At 43.4% G+C, this 26,769-nt stretch overlaps 3 protein-coding genes and 1 non-coding gene across 4 annotated transcripts in view; 1 reads left to right on the forward strand and 3 right to left on the reverse strand.

Moving 5' to 3' along the window:
* Window positions 1–11,056, reverse strand: LOC115522096 (histone H2B type 2-F). Its single transcript, XM_030327691.1, has 2 exons — window positions 9,621–11,056; window positions 1–42 (listed from the first exon to the last, which is right to left on the reverse strand). The coding sequence occupies exons 1-2, from the start codon at window positions 9,995–9,997 to the stop codon at window positions 30–32; spliced, it is 390 nt and encodes a 129-aa protein (XP_030183551.1). The 5' UTR covers window positions 9,998–11,056; the 3' UTR covers window positions 1–29.
* On the reverse strand, window positions 5,379–5,572 carry LOC115522455. The gene has a single exon (XR_003971387.1). It is a non-coding gene; the product is annotated as a U2 spliceosomal RNA (small nuclear RNA).
* Window positions 10,099–26,769, reverse strand: part of LOC115519791 — a 25,459-nt gene continuing 8,788 nt past the window's right edge. The window contains exons 3-4 of the mRNA XM_032594096.1: window positions 19,739–20,039; window positions 10,099–11,500 (exon numbers count right to left, since the gene is read on the reverse strand). Coding sequence (XP_032449987.1) covers window positions 11,085–11,500; window positions 19,739–20,039 — 717 coding nt within the window. The 3' untranslated portion in view covers window positions 10,099–11,084. The remainder of the gene's footprint in view (window positions 11,501–19,738; window positions 20,040–26,769) is intronic.
* LOC115522100 (histone H4) lies at window positions 19,720–20,337 on the forward strand. The gene has a single exon (XM_030327695.1). It carries the CDS (start codon window positions 19,770–19,772, stop codon window positions 20,079–20,081), a length of 312 nt encoding a protein of 103 aa, XP_030183555.1. The 5' UTR covers window positions 19,720–19,769; the 3' UTR covers window positions 20,082–20,337.

Raw genomic sequence — 26,769 nt, forward strand, 5'->3', positions numbered from 1 at the left:
CCCTCTCTGTCTCTCTGTGCCTCCTCTGCTCACGCTCTGTCTCTGTCTCAAAAATAAACAAACACTTAAAAAAATTAGAATTCCACCAGCTAGAAACTAAGACTCACACAATGCTCAAACATCATTGCCTTCAACAAAACAAAAATGAAGCGGATGTCTTTAGGTATATTCTGTTCTCCTGAATGTTAAAAACCTGGATGTCAAAAGAGCGATATGGATTTCTCCCATAATCACCTTCTGGTAGTTTATGATTACTGCACTTGATCATGTGAAGTAACAGAGATAATTTGCTCCTTATTTTACTTCATTTCACTAATTTGCATTCTCCGTTTTTTGCCACAAGATTCCTTCTTCTGGAGGCCTGAGACTGTTCAAGTCCCAAGATAATCTCCAACTCTCTCCATCTCTCTCTCAAAATACTCAACCAATCCCAAGCCACTACCTCTTTACTACCTTGAGACAGTGGGCCAGCATCTAAGTTTGGTCCTCAAAAGTCAAGTACTGGAGAACTGCTTCAGCCCTATTAGTTCTCTCTTCTGCTCTCTGTTTCTGGCTTTGGCCATCTAAGCAAAGTTCCTTGGATTGGTTGATAGTGAGATTCTCTCTAGATTCTTGTACCTCATTTTAGTACAATCATCTGAAATAAATCACCTATTACATAATGTGTTGTTGGCCAAAGAAAAGAAACCTTGAAATCTCAGAACTATCATCTGCCTTGTTCACTATTTCTTGGACTGTAGTTAAATAGGACAGTCTTCCACGGCACCTGGGTAGCTCTGTAGGTTGAGTGTCTGACTCTTGATTTCAGTTCAGGTCATGATCCCAGGGTCATCGGATCCCAGGAACCCCCGTGGCCAGCTTCTCACTGGGCATGGAGCCTGCTTAAGATTCTCTCTCTCCCTCTGCCCCTCCCCACTCATGCTCTCTCTTATCTAAAATAAAAATAAGAAAGTCTTCCTTATATTCTTGGGAAAACTTTGGTTCCTGAATAGGTGGCAAAAACAAGAGTTTCATCTTGAAAATACTGAGAGGAAAAATGTGAAATACTTTAAACAAGCAGAAATGATCAACTCCTAAGTCATCAACCTGGTTCCACAAGCTCATTTTAAAATTTCTAACTTAAACTTTTCCTGGGGCGCCTGGGTGACTCAGTTGGTTGAGCGCCCAGCTTTGGCTCAGGTCATGATCTTGTGGTTCGGGAGTTCAAGCCCCGCATTGGTCTCTGTGCTGACAGCCCAGAGCCTGGAGCCTGCTTCAGATTCTGTGTCTCCCTCTCTCTGCCCCTCATCCCCTCAAAACTAAATAAAAACATTAAAAAAATTTCCCAAATATTTGCAATTCTCCTTTCTGTTATAAGGTGTGTCCTTCTCTGTGCTACCTAATAGTGTACCCTACATCATTTTTATTCACTTGGCTTACTCCTGTGTTAAATTCTCAAAATCCAGAGGTTTCAACTCAGAAATAGCAAGGGAGTATTTAATGAAAGTATTCCATTTTTCCTGAGAGCATTGATGGGAGGTATTGTAAACATCATCTGATTAAAAAAAAAAAGATATTTGCTAGATAATTTAGGTCTTTATAGAGCACTAGTAACAGACACTATAAATAAGGTCTTTTGTTTTCTAATGCATGCTTTTTTTTTTTTTCCTATCAGGACACAGCAGACACTTGAAGGTTCTACAGAATCAAAGGCCCAACAAGTAAATTGTTGAATTGCTTTCTTGGGTAATGGTTTAGAACTCCTAGAAAAAGGAGTTCTTGGGGCTCCTGGGTGGCTCAGTTGGTTAAGTATCCAACTCTTGGTTTTGGCTAAGGTCATGATCTCACTGCTTGGGATTCTCTCCCTCTCTCTCTCAAAATAAAGAAGTAAACTTAAGAAAAAAAAAAAAAAAGGAAAGAAAGAAAAAGAAGTTCTTATTGCTCCAATGCAAGATCCTTAGGGAAGGGACTCTCAAATCCCTAGGAATCTCTTAAAGCGGTGCTTGTTAGGAAGGGAAATGTGCTTTGGGGGTACAATGGTACTTATGCAGGAAGTGCCTTCCTACCCATACTCACATTGAGGGAAACACTGATCAAATATTCACCATGTTCTAGCCCCCCTACTAAGTGCATACAATACATAATCTCATTCAGTCTTCATGACAAGCCTAGAAGGTAGGTTCCATTATTTTTCTCATTTCCCAGAGGAAGAAGTTGAGGTTCAGAGGAGGAAAGAAACTTTCCCAAGGTCATATAGTTCTTGGGGGGAGGGGGGGACTGGGACTCACTGCTAATGCTCATCACTACAGGAAGCTGCCTTTTCAGCTAGTATCTTTGACTTTATTATAATCAGTTTGCTGTAAGGGGTCCATGGCTAGAGACAAGAGAGTGGACTGTGACAGGATTCCTGATACAGAGCTCCTAAAACTCTTGTAATTTTCTGGGTAATAAGGGTGTCAAGAACATCTTTTCTTGTATTTGGTCTTTGACCCGGGTTCTTGACACAGAGCTCCTAAATCTCTTGGAATTTCCTAGGTAATGGGGAGTGTCTTTTGTCTCATGAAATGGTTTTTGGTGGGCTCCTAGGTAGCTTCAGGATGGAGGCTGGTCACCAGAAAGGCTAAACTTTGATTAGAAGCTTGGAACGTTTAGCCTCCCCCACCCCCCATCCTCCAGGGGAGGAAGGTGTGGAGATTGAGCTGATGATCCCATCGTGTCTACTTGATAAAGCCTCCATAAAAATCCCTAAACTGTAGGGTTCAGAAACCACATTTCAAGAGAGTGGACACCACAACTCCACAGGGACAGATACTCTAGCACTCGGGACCCTTCTAGATCTTGCCCTGTCTTCATCTGGCTGATCATCTGTATTCTTTCCTAGATCCCTTACAATAAACTGGTAAATATGTTTCCCCGAGTTCTGAGAGTCATTGCAACAACTTATCAAATGTGATGAGGGGGTGGTGGGAATGCCTGATTTGTAACCAAAACTGACAGAAGTGTGAGTAACCTGGGAACCCACTACTGTGATTGGTGTCTGAAGTGGGGGCAGCCTTATGGGACTGAGCCCATAATCTGTGGTATCTGTGCTAAATCCAGGTAGAATTGCTTGGTGTGGAAAACCCACACATTTGGGGGCCAGAAGTATTGAGAGTAGAGGAAATGGAAGTTTTCTTCCACCCTCTTACTGCTTCTGAACTAGTATAGGTTAGTATAAATATCCAACAATTTACACTGGGAAACTTCTAAACTGCTTTGTGGACCATGGTTGTTAACAACCTCCCCTAGACCTTCACTCTGTGTTGTGCTGTTCCCGATTCAGAGAGAAAAAATTTCAAACTCAGTCATTTTTTGTTACATCCAAGGCTGGGAGCTCTGCCATCCCTTTCAACCCTTCTCTCTCATCAATATTTACTCTCATCCCATAAATATTTACTGAGCACCCACTATATTCCAGACACAGTTCTAAGTGATGGGGATAGGGAAAGAAAGAAAAAGACCTGCCTTCGTAGGACTTACTCTAGGAAGGTAAGAGGAGAGTCAGACAATGGGTCAGAGCACAGCCTAAATTACTGTAACAAATCTTTAAAAAACAAAAACAAAAACAGTGGCTTCAAGAAGATACAAGTTCATCTCTCACGTCATAGTCCAGAGCTAGTAGTGTAGTTCAGTCATCCTTATCACAAGATTTCTGTTTCAGGGTCCAAGGTGGTTGTCACAGTGCCTGCCGTCCTCTTTGCAACCAAGCCAGAGGAGAGGGAAAAAAGTAAGGGCGGCACATACCTATTCCTTCTTAGGGCACAAACTTGAAATAATATAGAACAGAAGTGCCCGTTCACCCCTCATTGGCCCAGAACTTTGTCTTATGGACAAACCTAGATACAAGAGAAGCTGGTAAATTAACCTTTAACTGAGAAGCCATGCACTCAGAAAGCACGGAGTTACAGTAAGCAGGTAAGAATAGTTTTTATGAAGGGAGCACCTGGGTGGCTCAGTTGGTTGAGCATCTGACTTTGGCTCAGGTCATGGCCTTGCAGTCTGTGAGTTTGAGCCACACGTCGGGCTTACTGCTGTCAGCCTGTCAGCCCGGAGCCTGTTTTAGATCCTCTGTCCTCCTCTCTCTTACCCCCCTCCCCTGCTTGTGCTCTCCCAAAATATAAATATTTTAAAAAGCAAAGAACAGTTTTTATGAGTAGTAGACTCTGATTCAGTAATAAACAAACACATTATTCAGATGATACATGGAGGAAAATTAAGCAAGGTAGGGGAATAAAGAGTATTATGAAGTCAGAGGAGGAGGTGGGTTTATCTTACATAAGCTGGTCAAGGAAGTCCTCACTGGTAAGACGTTAAGGGACCCTTTGAGAAGAAACCCAAAAGACATGAGGAAGCCAGTCGCCTAAGTATCTGGGGGGGGACAGCCTTCCCAGAAGAGGAAATGGCAAGTGAAGGGCCCGGAGATAGGCGGCCTGGGTGTATTCAAGTAAGAACAGAGAGACGAAGGAGTGCAGTGGAGCAGACAAAAGGGAGAGCAGGAAGACATGGTAGGTGGGCCATCATAAGGATGCCACCTTCACTCCGAAGCCATGGTTGGTGCAGGGGGTGGTGGGGAGGGTGGTAGGGGGTGGTGTTCAGATGGGGAGGAGAGCGTGGGAGTCACAGGATCTGACTCACGTTTCAAGAAGTTTACACCGGCTGTTTTGTGGAAAACAGAGAGGGTAGATGGCAAAAGCAAGGAGACTAGGCAGAAGGCCGTTGCAACCACCCTGGGCACCTGGGGAGGTGGCGGTGGCTTAGGGCATGGGGCAGTGACACAAGTGTCAAGGTGTGGTTGGAGACTTGACACATTTTGAGTTAACGATATTTTCTGATAAATCATGGGTGATTGAGAAAAGGTTTGTTATTCACTCACCCTATTATCATCACCCCCAGAAAGAGAAAATTAATCTCACAGGGAACAAGAAAGTCAAATTTCTCTCAAGCCACACTGTGGTGAACAAAGCTTCAGCAGGTTTGAAGGGTTAGGAGCCAAGAACAATGTGACTTGAAAGGTTTTGTAAGCAGGAGGAGAAGCCAGAACTTTTCAATATAAGGACATAAAATAGTCTGTGAAAATAAAAAAAAAATTTTAAGAGATACATTAAAGGTGAAAGGAAAATGTTACAACCTGGATGAGAGGTGCACAATTAATGACCTCTAGTCACAGAATATAGAATGATGGAGAATTTCATCTACCAAAATCAGACGATTAATTGAAAGAGGTTGCAGTGAAAATTGAATAAAGCTGAAACTTAAAAAAAAATCCCAGAGGATACTTAATATATTGGTTGCAAACAATATTCCAGCTGAACCTCATGTACTTGGGAAGGAGGGCACCTATAGAGCCCCATCACCTACACAGGTGATGGAAATGATCCTCATGGAGCTTTCCTGAGCCCTCCAGCCAGATGCAACCTGTCATTCTCCTTAATTGAGAACATTTCCTTCTTCCCCCTCTTTTGGGAAAAACACATTTTGCCTTGAAGTATAATTATCTGTATACTGATAAGAAGAGATACTACACTTGATCTTATCCAAAAGGCCGAGAAGCAATATATAATTATCTGTATACTAGTGTAATTCCCTCTAGCAGATGTATTTACATCTTGTTACCCATCTCACTGCTTTGCTGATATGTTCGATATGGAGATTTGATCACACACGAAAAGAAAACACGACCCTGCTTTTACTTTTCAGAAGTTTGTTGATGTTGACAGTACTGGCTCTAGGATATTTTACCAAGTTTTCTATTTTTGCCAAATCATATAGTGTCTCAACAATAGTTACGAAATGTGGAAACAATCTTCAATAATATCTAGTAATTCCCCAGTCTTGTTCCTTCCTTGCTAAAGATTGACATTCTTTGGAGATGTCTGGCTGGCTCAGAAGAGCATGAGACTCTTGATCTCGTGAGTTTGAGCCCCACGTGGGGTGTAAAGGTTAAAAAAAAAAAAAAAGATTGACATCCTTTGATAACTCCCACTTTATGCCCCCCAAATAGATCTGAATTCCCATCTGTTGCCCTGTGCTTAAATTATAGTCATCCAAATTTAAATATGTTGACTCTTAGATCACTTTTAGGAAATGCATCGTTTTAAAATGAGGTATTTGTCTAAAAATGATGGCAAGGTTAAATTGTCATCTTTTAAGTTTATATAGATACCACAATCCATTCACCAATCCTTAAAATGATGACTAACCAATCTTTTTTTTTTTTTTTTTTTTTTAACATTTATTTTTGAGAGAGAGAGACAGAATGGAGTTGGGGCAGAGAAAGAGGGAGACACAGAATCTGAAGCAGGCTCCAGGCTCTGAGCTGTCAGCACAGAGCCTGACGCGGGCTCGAACTCATGAACCGTGAGATCATGACCTGAGCTGAAGTCAGACACTGAACCTGAGCCATCCAGATGCCCCATGACGAGCCAAGCTTAATGACATTTGACTCGACCCAGACCGAGACTATTTCTACATTTGCAATGCTCACTGGATCTGATATGTAAAGCTCCTTATCTTTAAAAAAAAAAAATTTTTTTTTTACATTTATTCATTTTTGAGAAACAGAGTGAGACAACACATGAGCGGGGGAGGGGCAGAGAGAAGGAGACGCAGAATCCGAAGCAGGCTCCAGGCTCTGAGCAAGCGGTCAGCACAGAGCCTGATGTGGGGCTCAAACCCACAAACTGCGAGATCATGACCTGAGCCGAAGTAGGACGCTCAACCAACTGAGCCACCCAGGCACCCCAAAGCTCCTTATCTTAAGACCACAAACGTTTTTCATCTTCTGGAATGCATCTCCCTCCTCACCCTTGTTTACAAGACTGGAAACACAACATCTAAACTAGGCTGAAAAAGCTCCAGTCTAATCCTGTCCTTTTGGCTACATAGATACATTGGATGAAGGGGAGCTATCAAGCGCAGTACTCGATCTGCCCCTCTTAGGAGTTTTTAATCTCCAATTGTTGTTTTAACTGGGTCAGTAATTATTATAAAAGTGTTTCAGGTTATAGGAGCAAGAAACATTAGGAAAAAGTAGAAGAAAAAACCTTATTGGAGTACATGAACTTACCACCTTCAGGTCCATTTTCTGGTGTTCTGTGGTCTGAGCAATCAGTCAACAAATGTTCATCAAGATGCTATTTTATAATGGGCACTGGAACAGCTTTTGTCAGAGATCCCAAGAAGGATTTTTTAAAGAAAGTAGACCCTGTCTTCTAATAGAAGACAAACACAAGAAAATGTAAAAACAACAAAAAAGAAAGTAAGGAACAGGGCTCCACAGTTCACAAAGTTACAGTTAATTGCAAATTCATTGTGCAAGGAATAAAGCCTTAAGCACTGAAAGGAGAAAGACTTCCTGTGAGCTATAATGGGATGGAAAAGCTTCAAGGAGTGAGATTTGAGGAAGATTTTAAAGAACTGTGGAAAACCTGGGTGGTTCAGTTAGTTAAGCGTCTGACTTCAGCTCAGGCCATGATCTTGCGTTCCGTGGGTTCAAGCCCCACGTCGGGTTCTGTGCTGACAGCTCAGAGCCTGGAACCTGCTTCCGATTCTGTGTCTCCCTGTGTATGAGCGGGGAATCACACACACACTCTCTCAAAAATATTTTTAAAAATTAAAAAGTTTAAAGAACTGCCAGGTTGACAGGCTTTGAGTAGTCGAGAGGGCAACGGAGTACCACAGTTTAGAAGGACCACATAACAAAAGCACAAAGAGGACCTTAAGAGGCACTATAGGACAGTGCGTACAGCATTTGGGCTATGCTAGAAAGCTGAGGAAAATGAACAGCTGAAGAAGGGAAGTTTGGGCCAGATGGCAGAAAGCCTTTAGTTTCAGGATAAGGAGTTGGGGCTTAATCCTTTAGTCCTGAGTGACTCATGATAGCTTCTGATCAGGTGAGCCAACTGATAATGCTTTAACAACTTCAAAAGACCATGAAAAACATGGTCACTAGTCCTCTGGGACTTCAGGATCCTAGGGGAGGAGACCAGATAGGGTCTCTGATGGTTTGAGTAGAAGGCACACCACCCTGGCCTTTTCATTTAACTTTTCCTACCATAAAATGTGCTGCATAATGATTTCCTTTCTTTCACTGGGAAATTATAATTCTCAGTGAGTCATTCCTCTCGCCAGGGAAAATGACTCAGAAAATCTTCATTTCCCAGTGAAAGAAAGAAATCCTATATAGCCCATTTTATGTAACTTTAATTGGATGTAAATTTGAACTCTTACATTATAAAATTCATTTTAAGTGCAAACTTGTCAATTCCTTAAAGTTTATCAATAATGGCCTACTTTCAAATCTTGACAAATGAATCTGAAACTAAGATTTTTCCCTTTAACTTAGGGCAGGTTTTACTGGGCAAACATTCACCAGCCTGGCCAGATTGGCCAGGTTATGCAAGTTTTGAACTAAGGGATCTTTAGAAAGCCATTTTATATGCTAACTGTGGCCATTTGCACATCATGCATTTTTTTTTTTTTTAAATAAATGCACCTGAGAACACCAAAAACCACTTCCCCAAGTTCCCACCTCCAACCTATCAGGAAATTCAAGGAGAGGCACCTGGGAGGGCTTAGCAAGCAGCAAAGTGGCTTTTATAGCTAGGAAATTGTTACAGAAGACAAGGTCCTTGCCCTGGAGAAGATCGTTTTCCTGTGGAGGAGTGTAAGCAACCACAGCAAATCTGTGTTCTTCTCAGCTTTCACCAAGAGCAAGAACATGCGCTAGGTGGTGGGGCTGAGGGAAGGTTTGACCCAAATGAGAATTAAATCCTGATGGAAGGGAAGTCTGGGCGCTTGGTCTACCAAATACCACAGGAGGACTGAGGTGACAGGCCAGGCGAAGTCTTGGCTGTAGGCAGAGTCCTGTACATTAGGTTAGGTTTCCCGGCATCCCTGGCCCTTACCCACTAAATGCGTTAGCATTCCTCCCAAGAGAGGATTTGTCTGTAGGTATTACAAAATATCCCATATCCCACAGGATGGGGGCAAAAATCTGTACCTGATTGAGGTATGGGGCTAGAAGGAAACGAGGGGAGGATTGCTAGATCAGAACTACAAAGGGCAACAGACTAAAGCAGACTTTATTGGAAACCATTTGTGACAAACGCCTAGAAGCGTGTTACAGATTGGAACATTAAGAAACAGTGGGAACAGAGAGCTATCTGTATACTAAGGAAAGCAAACGTCAGCTGGCCTAAGTTTCGTGTTGACATACAGCGTTAATAAAGTAGAACAGCACCCCACCGCCAGAAATCAAAAAACCCAGAACTGCATCAACTTTGCTTACTGTTACCTGTACCTCAGTTCCTCTAGAAGTAGGCAGAGACCATTTTGAGGACGAGTTTTGTTACCAGGAAGAGTCGTGCCACTAGGGGGACACCACCGCACTATAGGAGATTCCAGGTCTTAACCAGGGCAAGCTTGATCAGTCGTAACCTAACCCCATGCCCAAATATTTGAGACCACAACCCACCCAACCTAAAAGCCACCCAAGCGTTTAACAAGTGTGGACAGCCGCTTCCTGTGACAAGTTAAGTGGCTCTGAAAAGAGCCGTTGGGGTAAAAGTAGCTGTTCTATTGCGCCCTTTGCACGCCCTTACTTCGAGCTGGTGTATTTGGTGACAGCCTTGGTGCCCTCGGACACGGCGTGCTTGGCCAGCTCGCCGGGCAGCAGCAGACGCACGGCCGTCTGGATCTCCCGGGACGTGATGGTCGAGCGCTTGTTGTAATGCGCCAGGCGAGAGGCTTCACCGGCGATGCGCTCGAAGATGTCGTTGACGAACGAGTTCATGATGCCCATGGCCTTGGACGAAATGCCGGTGTCCGGGTGAACCTGTTTCAACACCTTATACACATACACGGAATAGCTCTCCTTACGGCTACGCTTGCGCTTCTTGCCGTCCTTCTTCTGCACTTTCGTAACAGCTTTTTTAGAGCCCTTCTTGGGAGCGGGAGCGGACTTCGCTGGATCAGGCATTTTTGCTAGAAGAAACGCCACACAGCCGAAACGATCCGGACTACATTCAAGCGGCTTCGTTATGCGCTACTTATAGAGCCCGTATGCAAATGAAGGCTCGCATAGGACTGCATTTTTATTGGTTAATTTCCAACAAGGTCGTCATACAGGGGTGGAGTCTATGCAAATAATAGCTTCTGCTAGCGCTTCCTTAATGGCTATCAGAGCAAACGTCTTCTTAGCCAATTGAAATGTTCCGTTTCAGACCAACCAATAAGTTACGTAAAAGTATAGTTCACCTGTTTGGGGTGTTTGGGGATGGTTATTACTTGTCAGTTGTACTTGCATTACGGAAAAGATCCGAAGTGCCCATTTCTATTTTTGCATCAGTTTACTTCATACACTTTGTGGAAGTTTGTTTTGCCTTTGGGTTTCGGAGCAGTAACAAACATCTCAAAAAAAAACAAAAAAAACAAAAAAACCCAACCCATCAGGAATTTCCCTCAAATTCCTATTCGTGTTTGCGCTGCCTGTCTTATGCAATAGGGTATTAGATATTAGATCCATACAACTCTTAAGACACATAAACCAGGAAAAAGGCTTCCATTTGCAAACCAGGACTTACGTCCAGCTTAGTCTTAACCGTAAAATCTAGTTGAAAACCCAAATCCCCAACCCGGCAGTTACCACAAACCCACACGACCTCCTTCCCGCTTCGTTTCTATATCCAGATTCGTGCTAACGCTTTGTACGAGTAGCGTGTTAACGTTACAAACGACTAGTAGAGCAGAGTCCACCCCCTTGCAAGTTTTTCCTCAAACTAGTAAGGCTGACGCTGTAGACTGTAACTCAACATATGTAAAAGCTTAGGCAAAAGCGATCTAAGCCCAGCTTCAGCTGTTCCCTCTAGTGCCTGTCAGCCGACCAAAGTTCAGACATTGTGATCTTCCTACCCACCATGTGCGAGTTTCCCCTCATCCCTCTACCCAGAGCACCAGTGCACAACAGTACACCCACGCCAGGTGAGATAGGCGACACAGCTACTCCTCGTGAAAACATGGGTGGCTCTGAAAAGAGCCGTTAGGTGGTCCACTTAAAAGCACAGGCCTTAAGCCCGCTCCCCGCGGATACGGCGAGCCAGCTGGATGTCCTTGGGCATGATGGTGACGCGCTTGGCGTGGATGGCGCACAGGTTCGTGTCCTCGAACAGCCCCACCAGGTAGGCCTCGCTCGCCTCCTGCAGCGCCATCACGGCCGAGCTCTGGAAGCGCAGGTCCGTCTTGAAGTCCTGCGCGATCTCGCGCACCAGCCGCTGGAACGGCAGCTTGCGGATCAGCAGCTCGGTGGACTTCTGGTAGCGCCGGATCTCCCGCAGGGCCACGGTGCCCGGCCGGTAGCGGTGCGGCTTCTTCACGCCGCCCGTGGCGGGTGCGCTCTTGCGGGCCGCCTTGGTGGCCAGCTGCTTCCGCGGGGCCTTGCCGCCGGTCGACTTGCGGGCGGTCTGCTTTGTACGGGCCATGATGCCTTACTGGCTTTATTCAAAAAGTACTAGGCAGTCGTATTTATAGACGTAGCCTCCTCTTGATTGGACCAGAATGGTTAAGAACTTCCAGACTTGTGATCTCATTGGCTAGATTTCAATCCTTTTTTTTACTCGGGTAGATTATAATGCTAATCTCTTTCCCTTATTACTTCATCTTTCCGTACTTTTCTGTAATTTTATCGGTCCCAGATTTTTTTTTTTTTAGGCCTTTCCTTTAAATTGATGTCACTTTTGTAAGAGCAGTTTTGAAAGTGTTTTAGCAAGCTTGGGATTCAGTTTCCTTCGAAATAAAAGCGTGCCTTCCCATGAACTAGGTTTCAGTCTACATTTCTAGTTGAGTTACTGTAACTCCAATACCACAGCTAACATTTTGCGCCTCACCCTCTGCTAAGCGCGTTAGTTCATTACAGTATGACTGGGACTCAACAAAACAATATGCAGTTGAAAGAACCAAACACTGAATTTACCTTTACCCAACTTCGGAACTACGCCGAAGCCCTGTGCTGATCACCACCGACTTGCAGTGTAGAGCCTTGAGCCTTCCCCCTTTCTTTAACCTTTTCACCTTGGAACGGGCCTCCCTCCCCTCAATGGCCAATTAGGTCCAAGAGACGAAACGCGTCTAAATCAGGGAATATAAAACGAGAAACGTTATTTTCTCCTTTATAATGGTGAATAGTTTCTAAATAGTCAATTTGCTGGTCGGTCAGATTAAAAGCTAAAATAAAGTTTCAAAGTAAACAAATTACTTGTTGATTACGGAATTACCAACATATTTTCTTCAATTAAGTAGTTTCATCTAAAAGTTTCATCTGAAAGTTTCATCTTTTTTATTCTCTATAGAGAAATCGAAGATCCTCTGCTTTTCAGTTGTTTCATATGCTTTGTAGCATTGCTTGGAAAACTGCATGTCATGAAACAAGTGATGTAAGGTTACCAATGCTTAAATTGGTGAATACTTAACATAAAAATTTTAATCGTATGTTATTCTATTGAAAAAGCCTTGCATCCAAACCTTTAGTAACTCACACCTGTGAACAAAATCAAGCCCAAGAAGCTTAAAACTTACTTTATGGTGTCAATATGAATTACCATCTTCCTGCTAGGGGCAAGTGATTTTGAGGCGATTTCCTGAACACTAAGTAACTTAGAAACTTTGTATCTACAAGAGTTCCCATCAGCAGCACAATCTGCTCTAGGGAGACCTAAGATGTCTTGCAAAAGTGTTCACTGATGTGAACAACTGTTACCCCTTCCTGTGGCCAGTTTGTGATAATGACTAACACAGAGAGAGCACTACTTGGTATTTAAAAATTCTTCTGCATACACTGCTTCATTTAATCCCAACTCTGTGGAGTAGATGTTACTTTCCTCATTTTACAGATAAGGAAACTGAGTCTCAGAGAAATTATGGCTTGTCCTGGACAAGTAACAAGGCCTGCATAATATTCTAAAGGAAAAGAATGGAATTATAGTGGATTTCCAGTTTCATCAGCCTTGGGGTACATTTTAAAGCAATGAAGAATTTTCCCATCATGCAATCAAATGACTCAATGTTTCTCAAACTTCTCCACTGAACTATTCCCATCAGAAGAGGAAACTACCAAGGGGGGGGGGCGGGGGGGGGAGTCTTGGATGACAGCCCAAAGCAGCCTACACAAGTGTCAACATTTCTTTGCAGTGTTCTTTTTCAATCTATGTACTCTTGGCCCCGGTGTTCATTTAAATAAGAAAAAGATTCTCAAGCTGTTGTTAGGGAGGAAAAACTTTGCCCTACCCCTCAAGGTTTTTTGGCTGGTCTAAGAATTAAATTGACATGAGACAGATTAACAGGAGAAAACTATAGAAGAATATGAGGCCCCCCAGGCAGTTCAGGCTTATGTGCCATGGATAGCTAACAAAGGGGTTGAGGTCTGGGACTGCAAACGGAAGGAAGACAATTACAAGAAGATGAACATGAGTAAACGTTTGGTAAACAAATGTTTGCTGGGCCAGATAGAAACAATGGAGCATAGAAAGGGATTTTAGCAACTAGACCTTGCTAAGTTCCTCCCTGTCTGTCACACCTAGTTCGTATTATACAGTAGTTCTCTATGGTGATAGCTCCCCTCCTAGAGCAGGTCCTCTATCTAAATTCTCTTATGCAGTTAGGAGGGAGGCAAAAAGAAAAACTTCTTGAGTCTTCTGCTTCTTAAAAATAATCGGCCTAAAATAATCCACATACCAAAGAAACATATTTGGAGGTAGCAAAATTTTGCTCCCCTACAATGTATATTCATATAGAATCCAATAGTCATGGGGTGTATTTTCTCTTTATAATACAGATAATCAGAAAATTCCAAACCTCTTCCTCTGGCGTTTCTCAGAATAGAACAATCTGTTATTTACAGATGCCAAAGGCAGACCACTCCAAGATGGGCCACTTTGGCATGAAGATTATTTCAAGTTAAAAAGTGATCAAAACCCAGCAGATTCAGGAAAAACTGTTTACCTGAAAAGAATTTCTTTAAAACAATTTTTTTTTTAATTTAAAAAATGCTTAGTTTTGAGAGGGAGAAGGAGAGGTGGCAGAGGGTGGGGGGCGGGCAGGGCAGAGAGAGAGAAAGAGAGAGAACCCCAAGCAGGCTCTCCCTGACGTGGGGCTCAAACTCACAAACCCTGAGATCATGACCTGAGCTGAAGTCTGGAGGCTTAACTGCCTGAGCCACGCAGATGCCCCTGAGAACTGAGATGGAAGGCCTGCTATAGGATGAGAGCTACCATCATAGATGGTCTGCGTGACTTCCCTGTACATACCAAATTAAATTTTATTTTCTCTGTTAATCTGTCTCATGTCAGAGTAGAAGGTAGGTCTGGGTAGAAGGACCTTGCAGGGGTGATTGCTGTGAGTGTTCTCAACACACTACTCTATCAGAAGTAAATTGACGAGCCAGAAGAACCCGTGCTTTGCTGCAGCTGTGGGGAAATGGGGATTCTTTTTCTCCTACTGATATCTCTGAAGTTTCTTTCACTAGAAATAATAAGAATCTGCAGTTTCCAGATTGAGCCCTGAAGTTTCATTATGTAGTACTGAGAGAGGGGAAATAGCATAAGAAGCCTAAAATTTGCCACAGGAAATAAACATGTAAAAGAAAAATGTAACGTTTTGTGTGTGCGTGTGTTTGTTTTTAGTACAAAAGTAATGGACTAAATTAAAATACACGTTCCTGGGGCGTCTGGGTGGCTCAGTCAGTTAAGTGTCCAACTTTGGCTCAGGTCATGATCTTACTGTTCCTGAGTTCCAGACTCGCATCGGGCTCTGTGCTCACAGCTCAGAGCCTGGAACCTGCTTCTGATTCTGTCTCCCTCTCTCTCTGCCCCTCCCCTGCTTGAGCTCTGTTTCTCTCTCAAAAATAAAGAAACATTTAAAAAAAATTTTAACTACATGTTCTGGGAAGACAGTTTGTGTTTAGTCTTTGACTACAAGTACCCCCACGGGTTCAAATACCCCCAAGATGAGACTGAATCTTTGGTTTGTGGGTTGGGTAGGCCATGTGCCTGATTTCCTTTCATCTTTTTAACAATTTTTTATTTTATTTTATTTATTTAATTTGAAAGCAAGCACAAGTGGGGGAGGGGCAGAGAGCGAGGGGGACAGAGGATGCAAAGCAGGCTCTGTGCTGACAGGCTGACAGCGGAGAGCTCAAACCCACAAACCGCCGGATCACCACCTGAGCAGAAGTTAGACGCTCAACTGACTGAGCCACCCAGGCGCCCCTGATTTTTAGTTTTTAATTTTAAGTCCAGTGTACTTAACATACAATGTTATATTAGCTTCAGGTACACAATATAGTGATTCAACAATTCCATATATTACTCAGTGCTTACCAAGACAAATGTACTCAATCCCTCTCACCTATCACCCACCCCTCACCCACCTCCTCTCTGGAAACCAACAGTATGTTCTGATTTCCAGGAAATAGGTAGGGGTCTGTTTTTGGTTTGTCTCTTTTTTTTCTCTTTGTACATCTTTTTTTTAAGTTTATTCTGAGAGAGAGTGAGTGGTGTGTGTGTGCTCGCGTGCGCATGAGAGCAGAGAGAGAGAGGGAGAGGGAGAATCACAGGCAGGCCCCACACCAGCAGCATGGAGCCTGGTTTGAGGCTCAAACCCATGAACAGTGAGATCATGACCTGAGCTGAAACCAAGAGTCAGCGCTTACCCGACTGAGCCACCCAGGTGCCCCTCTTTGTACGTTTGCTTGTTTTTTAAATTCCACATATGAGTGAAATGATTTTCTTTCATCTTAAGAGGTCAGTAGCCCTGGACCAAATTCAGAAGCCACGGGATTTTGAGCTTCTTTCCTTATCCCATTCTGAGATAAACTCATTCCTTCAACATCTTGCTCATTGGATAAAAACTCCCCCCACCCTTTTTTGGGGCGCCTGGGTGGCTCAGTCGGTTGAGCATCTGACTTTTTGGCTCAGGTCATGATCTCATTGTCCATGAGTTCAGCCCCTCGTCGGGCACTGTGCTGACAGCTTGGAGCCTGGAGCCTGGAGCCTGCTTCCGATTCTGTGTCTCCCTCTCTCTCTGCCCCTCCCCGCTCATACTCTGTCTCTATCTCAAAAATATACAAACATTTTTTAAAAATTAAAAAAAATAATAAACATGAAAAAAAATCACTTCCCCTTTTTACCTTAATACTACTGCTTATACTATACAGTGTAGAGTAGCATAGGGGAGGAAAAAGTTTTCCTTAGTCCTCTTAGGGTCCCTGGCTGAGTCTGAAAGTCAAACCAACAAATACAGAATAACAGGAGAAGAGCACACAGTTTTATTTAACGTAGGTTTTATGTGACACAGGAAACTACATAAGGAAATGAAGACCCAAAGAAACAGACTTGAATATTTTTATGCTAGGTGTGATGAACTGTGGGCACTCATGTAGAAATACAGTAGGTTACAGAGTGTGAGATAAGTTTAATACACCAGGGGAAGCAGCAAGGCCTGTTTGTTAAGATTCTTTTGTATGTTCCTTTGTCTTTAGAGATAAAGATGCTCCTTTCTTCCTTATCTATCCCTCTAATCATATAGAGAAGACACAAGAGGCTTTTATGACCTGTTTTAGGGAAGAAGGCTTTGGGGAAGGGTCAGAGTGACCTTCCTGCTTATGTCCTTTTCTCAAAATTTCTCTGACTTAAAATATTCAATATTAATGTGCCATGTTTTGGGGCAGCATGTCCCGAACCCCATCAGTGACAGAATATGCCACCCCTAAATTATGTCACTTTGGCATAAGGATTATTTTGAGCTGAAGGCACTTGAAAAACAGCAGGTGCGAGAAGTCCTCTGACCTCCATTTCCTTCCTGAAAACAGGAGACCCCCCCCCCACCGCCCCCATGGACGAGGTCTTCCATACACCAGGAGGAAAACAACATTGTTTTCACCAAGGACAGGGAGTTGAAGCCAAGAGAAATCTGCACAAACAAACCTTCTTAAACTAACCCTGATCTTCCTTGTTCTTTTTCCTCCATGAACTGCCCTAGCCAAAGCGCTTTCACCTTGTGACATTTTCATGATTTACTACTCTCTGTCCAATTCAATATACAAGCAGTCAACTCTAACTGCTTCTTTGGATCTTCATTTCCTCATGAGAGCTCCCATGTCAAGTAAAACTTACAGTAAATATGTTTGTATGCTTTTCTCCTGTTAATCTGTCTTCCGTCAATCATCAGGCCCAGCCAAAAACTCTAAGAGGGAAGAGGTAAATTTTGCCTCCTCTACAGCAGATTTCAGTTTGAAGCGGTTCAGAAGATACCATTAGTTTCTGCCATATATTTCCCAGTCACTGTCCCACAACTTACTGTCTGTAGCCCAAGCCCCTCTGTCTGGTAATATTCCCAGATTTTATTGTTCCTTGTTTTTAGAAGCATGTATAACCTTCTGGGCCTCACAGCCTTTTTGGGTCTTCATTTTCCTTCTGAAGACTCCTGTGTACAAATAAAAATATTAAAATCCATATGCTTTTTTTTCCTTTTTGGTCAGTCTTACATGAGCTTAATTCCTAGTCCAGCCACAGACTCTAAGAGGGAGAAGGAAGTTTATACCATGTCTGGTTTTTCCAATGCAACACATCCCAATGGAATGCAGTAGATTCAAGGAATGTTCACAGTATTCTAAAGCTATACGGATGAAAAGTATTTTTATTCCATTAACCAGTCTCATGAGATTTAAGCTACATAGTGCAAGAATTTTAAAGGTTATATTTATTTATTTTCAACAGAAATGACTTGTTTTGTTTTTATTAAAAAAAAACTTTTTTAATGTTTTATTTTATGTTTGAGAGAAAGAGGACGAGCAAGGGAGGGGCAGAGAGAGGTAGATACAGAATCCGAAGCAGGCTCCAGGCTCTGAGATGTCAGCACAGAGCCTGATGTCGGGCTCAAACTCACGAACTATGCACGGGATCATGACCTGAGCCGAAGTCGGATGGTTAACCCACTGAGCCACCCAAGCGCCCCTGTTTTGTTTCTTTTTAATGTTCAGGCTGCAGATGTTAGCATGACGCTATCCTTGATTTATGGGGAAAATTAGAATTGAATGCTCACAACTCAACTAATATACAGCCTGTCTGTAAAAAAATAAAGAAAAAAGGCTATTTTAAAAATGTATCTTCTTTCTCAACATTCCTTTCATTTTTGTAACCAACATCTATTGTGAATCCCAGGGTGTTGGTTTAGACAAGCGATGCCTGGTGAACCCATTCAATGAGCAGAGAACAAAGTGTATGGCTGGGGAAGAAGAAGAATGAATTCCCTCAGTCCCCATTAGAGTCACACCTTTGAGCTTTGAAGTTTAATCATTTTGAGATTTCTGAGTTTAAAATGACTAAAGAACAACCAGGAGGATCTATATGCCTTGGGCCTAGAAGTCTGATAAAGATACAGTACCGGGATTCATTAGCATATAGAAGGTAGTTGGAGCCAGAAGAGAGATAAAAAGGGGCATATATATAAGATTTCCTAAGATAGGGGCGCCTGGGTGGCTCAGTCATCTTGGCTCAGGTCATGATCTCCAGATTGATGAGATGGAATACCCCTTCCAGCTCTGCGCTGACAAGGCTAAGCCCGTTTGGGATTCTCCCTCTCCCTCTCTCTGCCCGTGCACCGCTGGCGCTTGCGCACTCCCTCTCTCAAAATAAACTGAAAAAAATAAACACTTCTTAAGATAATAAACATCCTTTAGAAAAAAAAAGACAATTCTTTCTGATGCAGAAACCACACCTTCTGATAGATTCTCCAAAAGAAGGCCCTGGTAAAGTAACGAACATGCCTTCAGTAAAGGACCCCTGTCAATTTCATAGGGCAGTTTCTGGTAAGGACTTTCAAAAAGGAGATTTCCCCTTGAGAAAACCAATTCGGCCAACTTTGCTGGCTCCTCAAGGGGGACATAGTTGGGTCACTGATTTCTGGCTGAAAGCAAGGGTTGATTTCAGACGATCTGTGGAAACGGGGTCTTCTTTCTGTATATATTGCTTCTTTCGCCAGAGCTTTGAATGACAGTGCGTTGCACTCACTGACTTCCTTGAGAAGGCTTGCAAGTATTCTAAGACCAATTCTCCTAGGATCTGACCTGGGTGAGGTGAAATTCCATGCCCCATATCAACAAAACAGACTAGACTCCGAAATTACGGCGATCTCCCTCTTCCCCCCTCCACATACAGCCCAGGAGCGGCTGCTCTTGACATCACCTTCCAGGTGCGCCAAATGATCGGAACTGCTTTTGTTGCTGTTTTATGTAACCATGCCTCACAAGCCTGTGACCCTCTAGTCGGGATTAGACCAGGCGCTGGCGCCGTCTTCTCCTTCCCGTCTCTGGACTCCATTTGGTCTTTCTCTGGTCTTCTCACGCCAGAAAGACCTTTCCCCTTAGCCTAAATTTTACGCCCTGGGGGAATCCACAAACGGAGGGAGAAGCGAAAACGGCTGCGGCATCCGGACGCCTCACGTTGGATGGATCTGTATTCTCCCAAGGACTATGGCCGGGAGATTTTTTTTTTTAAACTAAGAGTCCACTTGCCATTAGAGGGAGCCGTGCAGCGGGCAGAAGGACGGATAGGAAATTAGCAGAGAAGAAATGACGCAATGCGGAGGGGGCGGGCTTTCCGCCTCTCGCCTTCTGTTCTCAATCTGGTCCGGTGCTCTGGTATATTAGGGGGTAAAGCCGCCCTACTCTCACCGAAGGTTGTGTCTCCAGCTTGTTTTTCGCTATGTCGGGGAGAGGAAAGGGTGGCAAAGGCTTGGGCAAGGGGGGTGCCAAGCGCCACCGCAAAGTTTTGAGGGACAACATCCAAGGCATCACCAAGCCGGCAATTCGGCGCCTTGCCCGGCGTGGAGGAGTCAAGCGGATCTCCGGCCTCATCTACGAGGAGACCCGGGGCGTGCTGAAGGTTTTCCTGGAAAACGTTATTCGGGATGCAGTCACCTACACTGAGCACGCTAAGCGCAAGACGGTCACGGCTATGGACGTAGTGTATGCCCTGAAGCGACAGGGACGCACCCTGTATGGTTTCGGAGGCTAAGCTGCCGCTTCATTTCTGCATCCATCCTGCCAACGGCCCTTTTTAGGGCCAACCATCTGGTCTTCGGAAGAGCTGGGCACTCGGGTAGAACCTTGGTAACTTTGTTTTGGGGAGTTGGGCTAGAGTCGGGTTTTGGGAAGTTCGTGAGAGGTAGGCATTCCTAAAGTGTTGACAGCCCTGAAAACCCAAGTCATGGGGCGCCTGGGTGGCTCAGTCGGTTGGGCGGCCGACTTCGGCTCAGATCATGATCTCGCGGTCTGTGAGTTCGAGCCCCGCATCGAGCCCTGTGCTGACAGCTCGGAGCCTGGACCCTGTTTCAGGTTCTGTGTCTCTTTCTCTCTCTGCCCCTCCCCCGTTCATGCTCTGTCTCTCTTTGTCTCAAAAATGAATAAACGTTAAAAAAAATTAAAAAACCCAAGTCGTTCACTAAAAACTGCCTTTTGTGTGCTTGCTCCGTTTTTTGATTCATTTTAAAAGGTCTTGTACTCCAGATCTAAGCAATGTTTCTGTTTGCTTTTGGGTGCGCTGTATTGTGATCGGTGGGCTGGGCTGCGGAAGGTAAGAACTAGCTATCTAGCTCACGACATTTGCTTCGGAGAAGTGGGAGAGCGGGCAGCCCAATGGTTTGCAATCTAGAGGTGTCCTTTGGGCCCCCAGGTTGGTGTTGAGTCTCAATTCTCTATTTTGGGTTTTACTTCCTACCTCTACAAGAGGGTGTGGGCTAGATGGCTGAAGGGCCCTCTTCGCAATGGACGATGTTTTGTAGTCTGAATTTTCACTTCAAAAGGTGCAAGAGCACTTAAAATCAAGAGAAATCCAGGTTATTAGAACAGATGAGATCACTACTGCAGTTTCTAAAAGCAAGTTTGGCGTGTTATCTGCTGAGGGTACTTTTTTTTCAATGCTATATTCAAGGGACAGTTTGAGTCAAGGATGGGGGAAGACAACTGTCTTTCAGTGAAAACATTGCAAAAATACAGATGTCAGCTTCTACAAAAGCTGATCAAACTATAACATCATGGAAGCAAGTCTTCAAGAAACAGTTAATTCAGGTGTGTCTTTTTCTTGTTAGAAATGCAAAATCTTGGATCCACCCCAGATCTATTCAGTGAAAAATTCTAGGGGGTAAGATCTAGCAATTTGTGTTTTAACAAATCCTTCAGGTGAGTATGATACTCAGTTTGAGAACCATTGGTCTACATAACATAGTTTCTTTAAATGAAACTAAAGTATTTAAATCTGAGTAGATATGGCCCTAATTAAATTGTTTCCCAAAATTTACATTTTGCTTTCTTTGAAGGGGAAAAGAAAAACACTAGGTGAATGAGCCTAGCAAATTTTCTGTAGTACAAAATATTACAGGAGGAAAAAAGTAAAACAGCTTATTTCTTCAAAGCATTTGAGGCAAACATAGAAGATATATGAACGAAAACTAGTCAGCTTGTTTTCCTAATTATCGGTTTGCGGGTTTTTTTTGGTTTTTTTTTTTAAATACAAATCAACGTTTATTTATTTTTGGGACAGAGAGAGACAGAGCATGAACGGGGGAGGGGCAGAGAGAGGGAGACACAGAATCGGAAACAGGCTCCAGGCTCTGAGCCATCAGCCCAGAGCCCAACGTGGGGCTCGAACTCACGGACCGCGAGATCGTGACCTGGCTGAAGTCGGACGCTTAACCGACTGCGCCACCCAGGCGCCCCTATTGGTTTGCGTTTTTAACACTGAATTTTGTAGCCAATGGATGTTTTTTTCTTAAGTTTTTCTAAGATATACTTTACCTGTTAACTACGCACCTTCTTTACAGTGATTTTAATAGTGATCCTTGTTCCCATTTTATCTTTCACTAAATACATAAGTAGAGCATGTGTGGTAAACATAGATATAGGAATGAGTAGAAGGACCTAATACACACCATGTTGAATATTCATGAGGTACATGAGGTACCCAGTATTCAAACCTTAAATCAGCCATCTGTTGGTAATCCTGATATGGCCCAATGTGTCCTCTGCATGCATACACACAGAGAAATCCATAGCTATTCTGCAGGTTATTGGTGAATCACAACTATGGCCAGGCATACTTGCCCCTTATCTCACTGATCTTGGGAGCATAAATTAGCTTCAGGCACCTTCCATCTGGTAAGCCTCCTTGCCCATCCTCAGGTGTCAACCTTTTAAGTGTAGCCCCAGTACAGAAGGCTGGTGCTGCAGACAGAGGCACGACAGAAGATTGTGTAAGTCCAGGGTTGGACGCCAAGTGGTGTTTCCGCCATCACTGCACCCTCTTCTAAGCGTTTTAACCTCCTCCATCACTTTCCCCCTCCTTCTTGTTTTATCTGTTAGTTTCAATTGTCTGTGTGGTTTGATATATTTGTCTTCATTTGGCCTATGAGGCTTTCTGTTCAGTGACCTCTGGGATTGCTTGTCTGGTAGTAGAGTAGGAAGCCATGATTATGGCAAAGTAATTTCTTACCACAACTATATTACGGAAAAGGGCTGATTGGAGGCAGATTGGAAACAAGGGGGGTGGGAGGAGACACAACCGTGGGGTTGGGACCATCCAGGTACCCTCCAGGGCAGGTGGTAACCTGACTCTAGCGAGCATATCCATCCAGTTCCTGCAACAAGGCAGCCTTTACAGTGAGACAGTATCCTGGCTGAGTAATGGCAGCCACTGAGCTCATCTGTCTCCACGCTCTTCCCCAACTTCTTGGCCATAGTTTGGCTTTTGGTATAGGTTTGCCTGCAGGGAGCTAAGGAACGAATCATGTTTCTTGTTGGAGATTAAGAGCATGATTTCCAGAGCCAGACAATTCAGGGTAGGATCTGAACTTCACCATTTACTAACAGTGAAACCGTGGGAAATCCCTTAATCTCTGAAGCTCATTTTCTTTCTCGGCAGCATTTAAGAGGAAAAGAACACCTACTGTGTGAGGGTTTTATGTGGATAACATGTATTCATATTTATAAAGCAGCACTTTGACTCAATAAATGCTACTACCTATTAATAATTATTATTAGGGTTTATGCATTTATCCCTTGAGAGTCTTGTCAGTGGGATCTAGGTCCTCAGAGCCCACCTACCCAGGCTAACAAGAAAATGAAATTTCTGAGCCTACAGAGCCAAGGACCCACCTGGAATGGGGTGAGAAAGGGCCGAGGAGGACATCCTGTTGACATCCTTCATTTTCCACTGCTTCACAATGCAATAAGACCAAATATAGTAATAACATCTCAAACATTAGACACAAAAACAAAGTAGCAAAGAAAGAGCAGAAAGGAAAAAGATTCTCAACGAAAGAAACAGAAACCCAAAATCAAAACCTGGCCGAGGAAAACTTACTCATAAGCTCACAGTTTAGCCCTGGTGGGCTGGAGAGGACCTGCTACTTTAAGAAAGAAAGTTTGCAAGATCAGGAAGCATCTAACTTTGTTCTCATCCTGATGTTTGAGAGGGATTATGAGAGTCAGACCCAAATAACAACCTGGCCAAATTTAAGTTTGCTGATGTCCGAAGCTGGTTGTACCAAAACTTTTGGAAGACAATTTAGCAATAGCCATCAAAATTACTGAAAAATGTACCCCCAAGTTATATGCACAAGGATAATAAATTGCAGTTGTGTTTCTGGTGGTAAAAATCTGGAAAACACCTAAATATCCATTAACATAAGTCTGAGTAAATAAATTAAAAAGCATCCATTAAATGGGGGCACCTGGGTGGCTCAGTCGGTTAAGTGACCCTTGATTTCCACTCAGGTCATGATCTCACGGTTTATGGGATCGAGCCCCTCATCAGTGCGGAGCCTACTTGGGATATTCTCTCTCGCTCACTTTCTGCCCCTCTCCCCTGCTGGTGCTCTCTCTAAAAAAAAATAAATACACTTAAAGAAACATCCATTAAATGAAAAACTGTGCATCCTTTAATAAAAATGAGGCAGATTGATACAGAAGTATATATATATATATATATATAATATAGAAAGAAAGAGAGAGATTAATTGGGACAAAGACCAAATATATATTTTTTATTATACATCACAATACCACAGCTAAGCATACCCTAAAGAGCTGACTCTTGGAGAACCTTGAGACCAGGCAGAGATTAGACCCAATGGAATAAAGCTTGCAGATCTGTGTTGATTCTGAGCAAGTTGAGGGTGAACTCTTGGGTGCAAGCTGGATTGCAGGGAGCAGAGAATGAGAAACTGAAACCAGTTAGGAGGCTGTTGTAAGCTATGGAGACACTGGCCAAGAATGGTGGCAGCAGGACTGGGGAAGATCGGAAAAAGAGATGGTGAGAACAAGGGGCACAGAAGCCCCTGGTTCCCTTAAATTTGAAGTGGGCATTTGGGTTAAATTGAGATACTTCTGTTTGATTTGAATTAAAAAAACTTTTTTTTTAATGTTTATTTATTTTTGAAGGAGAGAAAGACAGAGTGTGAGTGGGGGAGGAGCAGAGAATGGGAGACACACAATCCGAAACAGGCTCCAGGCTCCGAGCTGTCCACACAGAGCCCGACGCGGGACTCGAACTAATGAGTCTTGAGATCATGACCTGAGATGAAGTCAGATGCTTAACCGACTGAGCCACCCAGGCGCCCCTGATTTGAATTTTTAAATAAAAGAATGCATAATAGTTCCCATCTATTGAATACCTACTATGTACCATTTCAAATCTTCAGAACAACCCCACAAAGTCAATAATACCTTTATTTTTCAAAGCAAGAAACTGATGTTTAAGCTGCTTGAATAACTTGGCATTCTCTGATACATCCTGGTGCTCCTGAATCTTACTAAAATATTTGTTTAAAATTTTCAAATCGCAAATAATAGGATCTTTGAATACATTTGCCATATTCATTTAATGAAACCATTCCATGTGGATGATGGAAAGGACCTCATCTGGTCTAATTTTCTCATTATATTTTTCCTCTGGTTTCGAGACAAAACTTTATGCCAGCTTCCATTTCCTACCAGATCCCTCATTGGTATAGATGTTCCTAAGAGGCCTGTCCTTCGGGCCAGCTCTTTGGAAGCTCTTCCCAGGAACTCCCAAGTGTTTCTCTAGCTCCTAAGGGCAGATGAGAGAATCCAGCTGGGTCTCTAGACCTACCTCCAGATCTACATTCCCAGCTGCCTGAAGGACACAGCCACTTGCCACTGCCTGGTGACAGCTCTGACCCAGCGTGGCTTGACGTGAACCCCTCAGCAGCACCCCCCCACCCCTGCCCCCGGCTGCCTGTTCCTGTGAAGATGGCAGGGTCCTCCAATAGTCACTCAGGCAGGACGGTCTCGAGATATCTTTGATTACTTTTTGCCACAACAACCTCCTTCTGTCCGTTCCCCCATCCAGGCCCAGGCAATCTTCTACATTCAAAAATATCAAAACTTTCCCTCCCTTGTTCTCTTTTATCCTCATTTCCTGAACATCCCTTCACTCCACAGAGAAAACTACTGTTTAAAGTTTCTTTTTGTTTCTATGTATGACTGCAAAATATATTAATGTATTTTTTAAAGTTTATTTATTAACTTGGGAGGTGGGAGGGGCAGAGAAAGAGGGAGAGAGAATTCCAAGCAGGCATCTGCATTGTCAACGCAGAGCTCGAATTCACAAATCATGAGATCCTGACCTGAGAGGAAATCAAGAGTCAGCTGCTTAACCAATGGAGCCACCCAGGTGCCCCTAATGTATTTTTAATTTACATAAATAGTATTGTTTTAAGTCAAATTCCATTTATTTTTATTATTTTTTAAATGTTTCATTTATTTTTGAAAGACACAGCATGCATGGGGGAGGGGCAGAGAGAGAGGGAGACACAGAATCCAAAGCAGGCTCCAGGCTCTGAGCTGTCAGCACAGAGCCCAACACAGGGCTTGAACCATTGAACCATGAGCCAAAGTCGGACGCTTAACCGACTGAGCCACTCAGGCACCCCATAAATCAAATTCCATGTATTATCTTATTTCCCTTAGAACTATGTTTTTAAGATCTGTCCCTTTTCCTTTTTTAATTAGAGAAAGAGAGAGTGTGTGAGCAGGGGAGAGGAGCAGAGGGACAGAGAAAGAATCTAAAGCAGACTCCACACTGAGTGTGGAGCCCGATGCAAGACTCTGTCTCACAATGCAGGGATCATGATCTGAGCCAAAATCGAGAGTTGGACACTCAACCAACTGAGCCCCAAAGATCTGTCCTTCCTATGTGTCCTTCCTATGTGCGTCCTCCTGCTGCAGTCCTCCATGGAGCGAATCCACCGCACTTTCTCCATCCACTCTCCCAGTACTAACGCCCATATTGTTTCTAACGTCCCATCATCCTTGTCATGTGCCCTCATAGACCTGTGTGAGATTTTTCAAATAAATATCCAGAAACAGAATTGTTGGTTTCTAGCATGTGTGTCCTTAATTGGCCTAAGAAACACCAGGCTGCTTTTCAGAATGGCTGCCCTCATCTGTCCGTACCCCACCGGCAGGGCACCGACCATCTAGGCCCTCCATCCTTGCTAAGCCTTGGCGTTATCCAATTTTCCAATATTTCCCAGAGTATCCAGAGTAGAGTGACATCTCCTATTGCTTTAATTTGCTTTTCTCTTATCACTAATATTTCTGAGCATCTCTACATATGTATGTTAAATGTTTTGCTTCCTCTTTTGTAAGCCTTTCTCCTACACTGTTTACAGAATAAAATCTGC

Source organism: Lynx canadensis, chromosome C1 (assembly GCF_007474595.2).
Source record: "Lynx canadensis isolate LIC74 chromosome C1, mLynCan4.pri.v2, whole genome shotgun sequence".
Lineage (NCBI taxonomy): Eukaryota > Metazoa > Chordata > Mammalia > Carnivora > Felidae > Lynx > Lynx canadensis.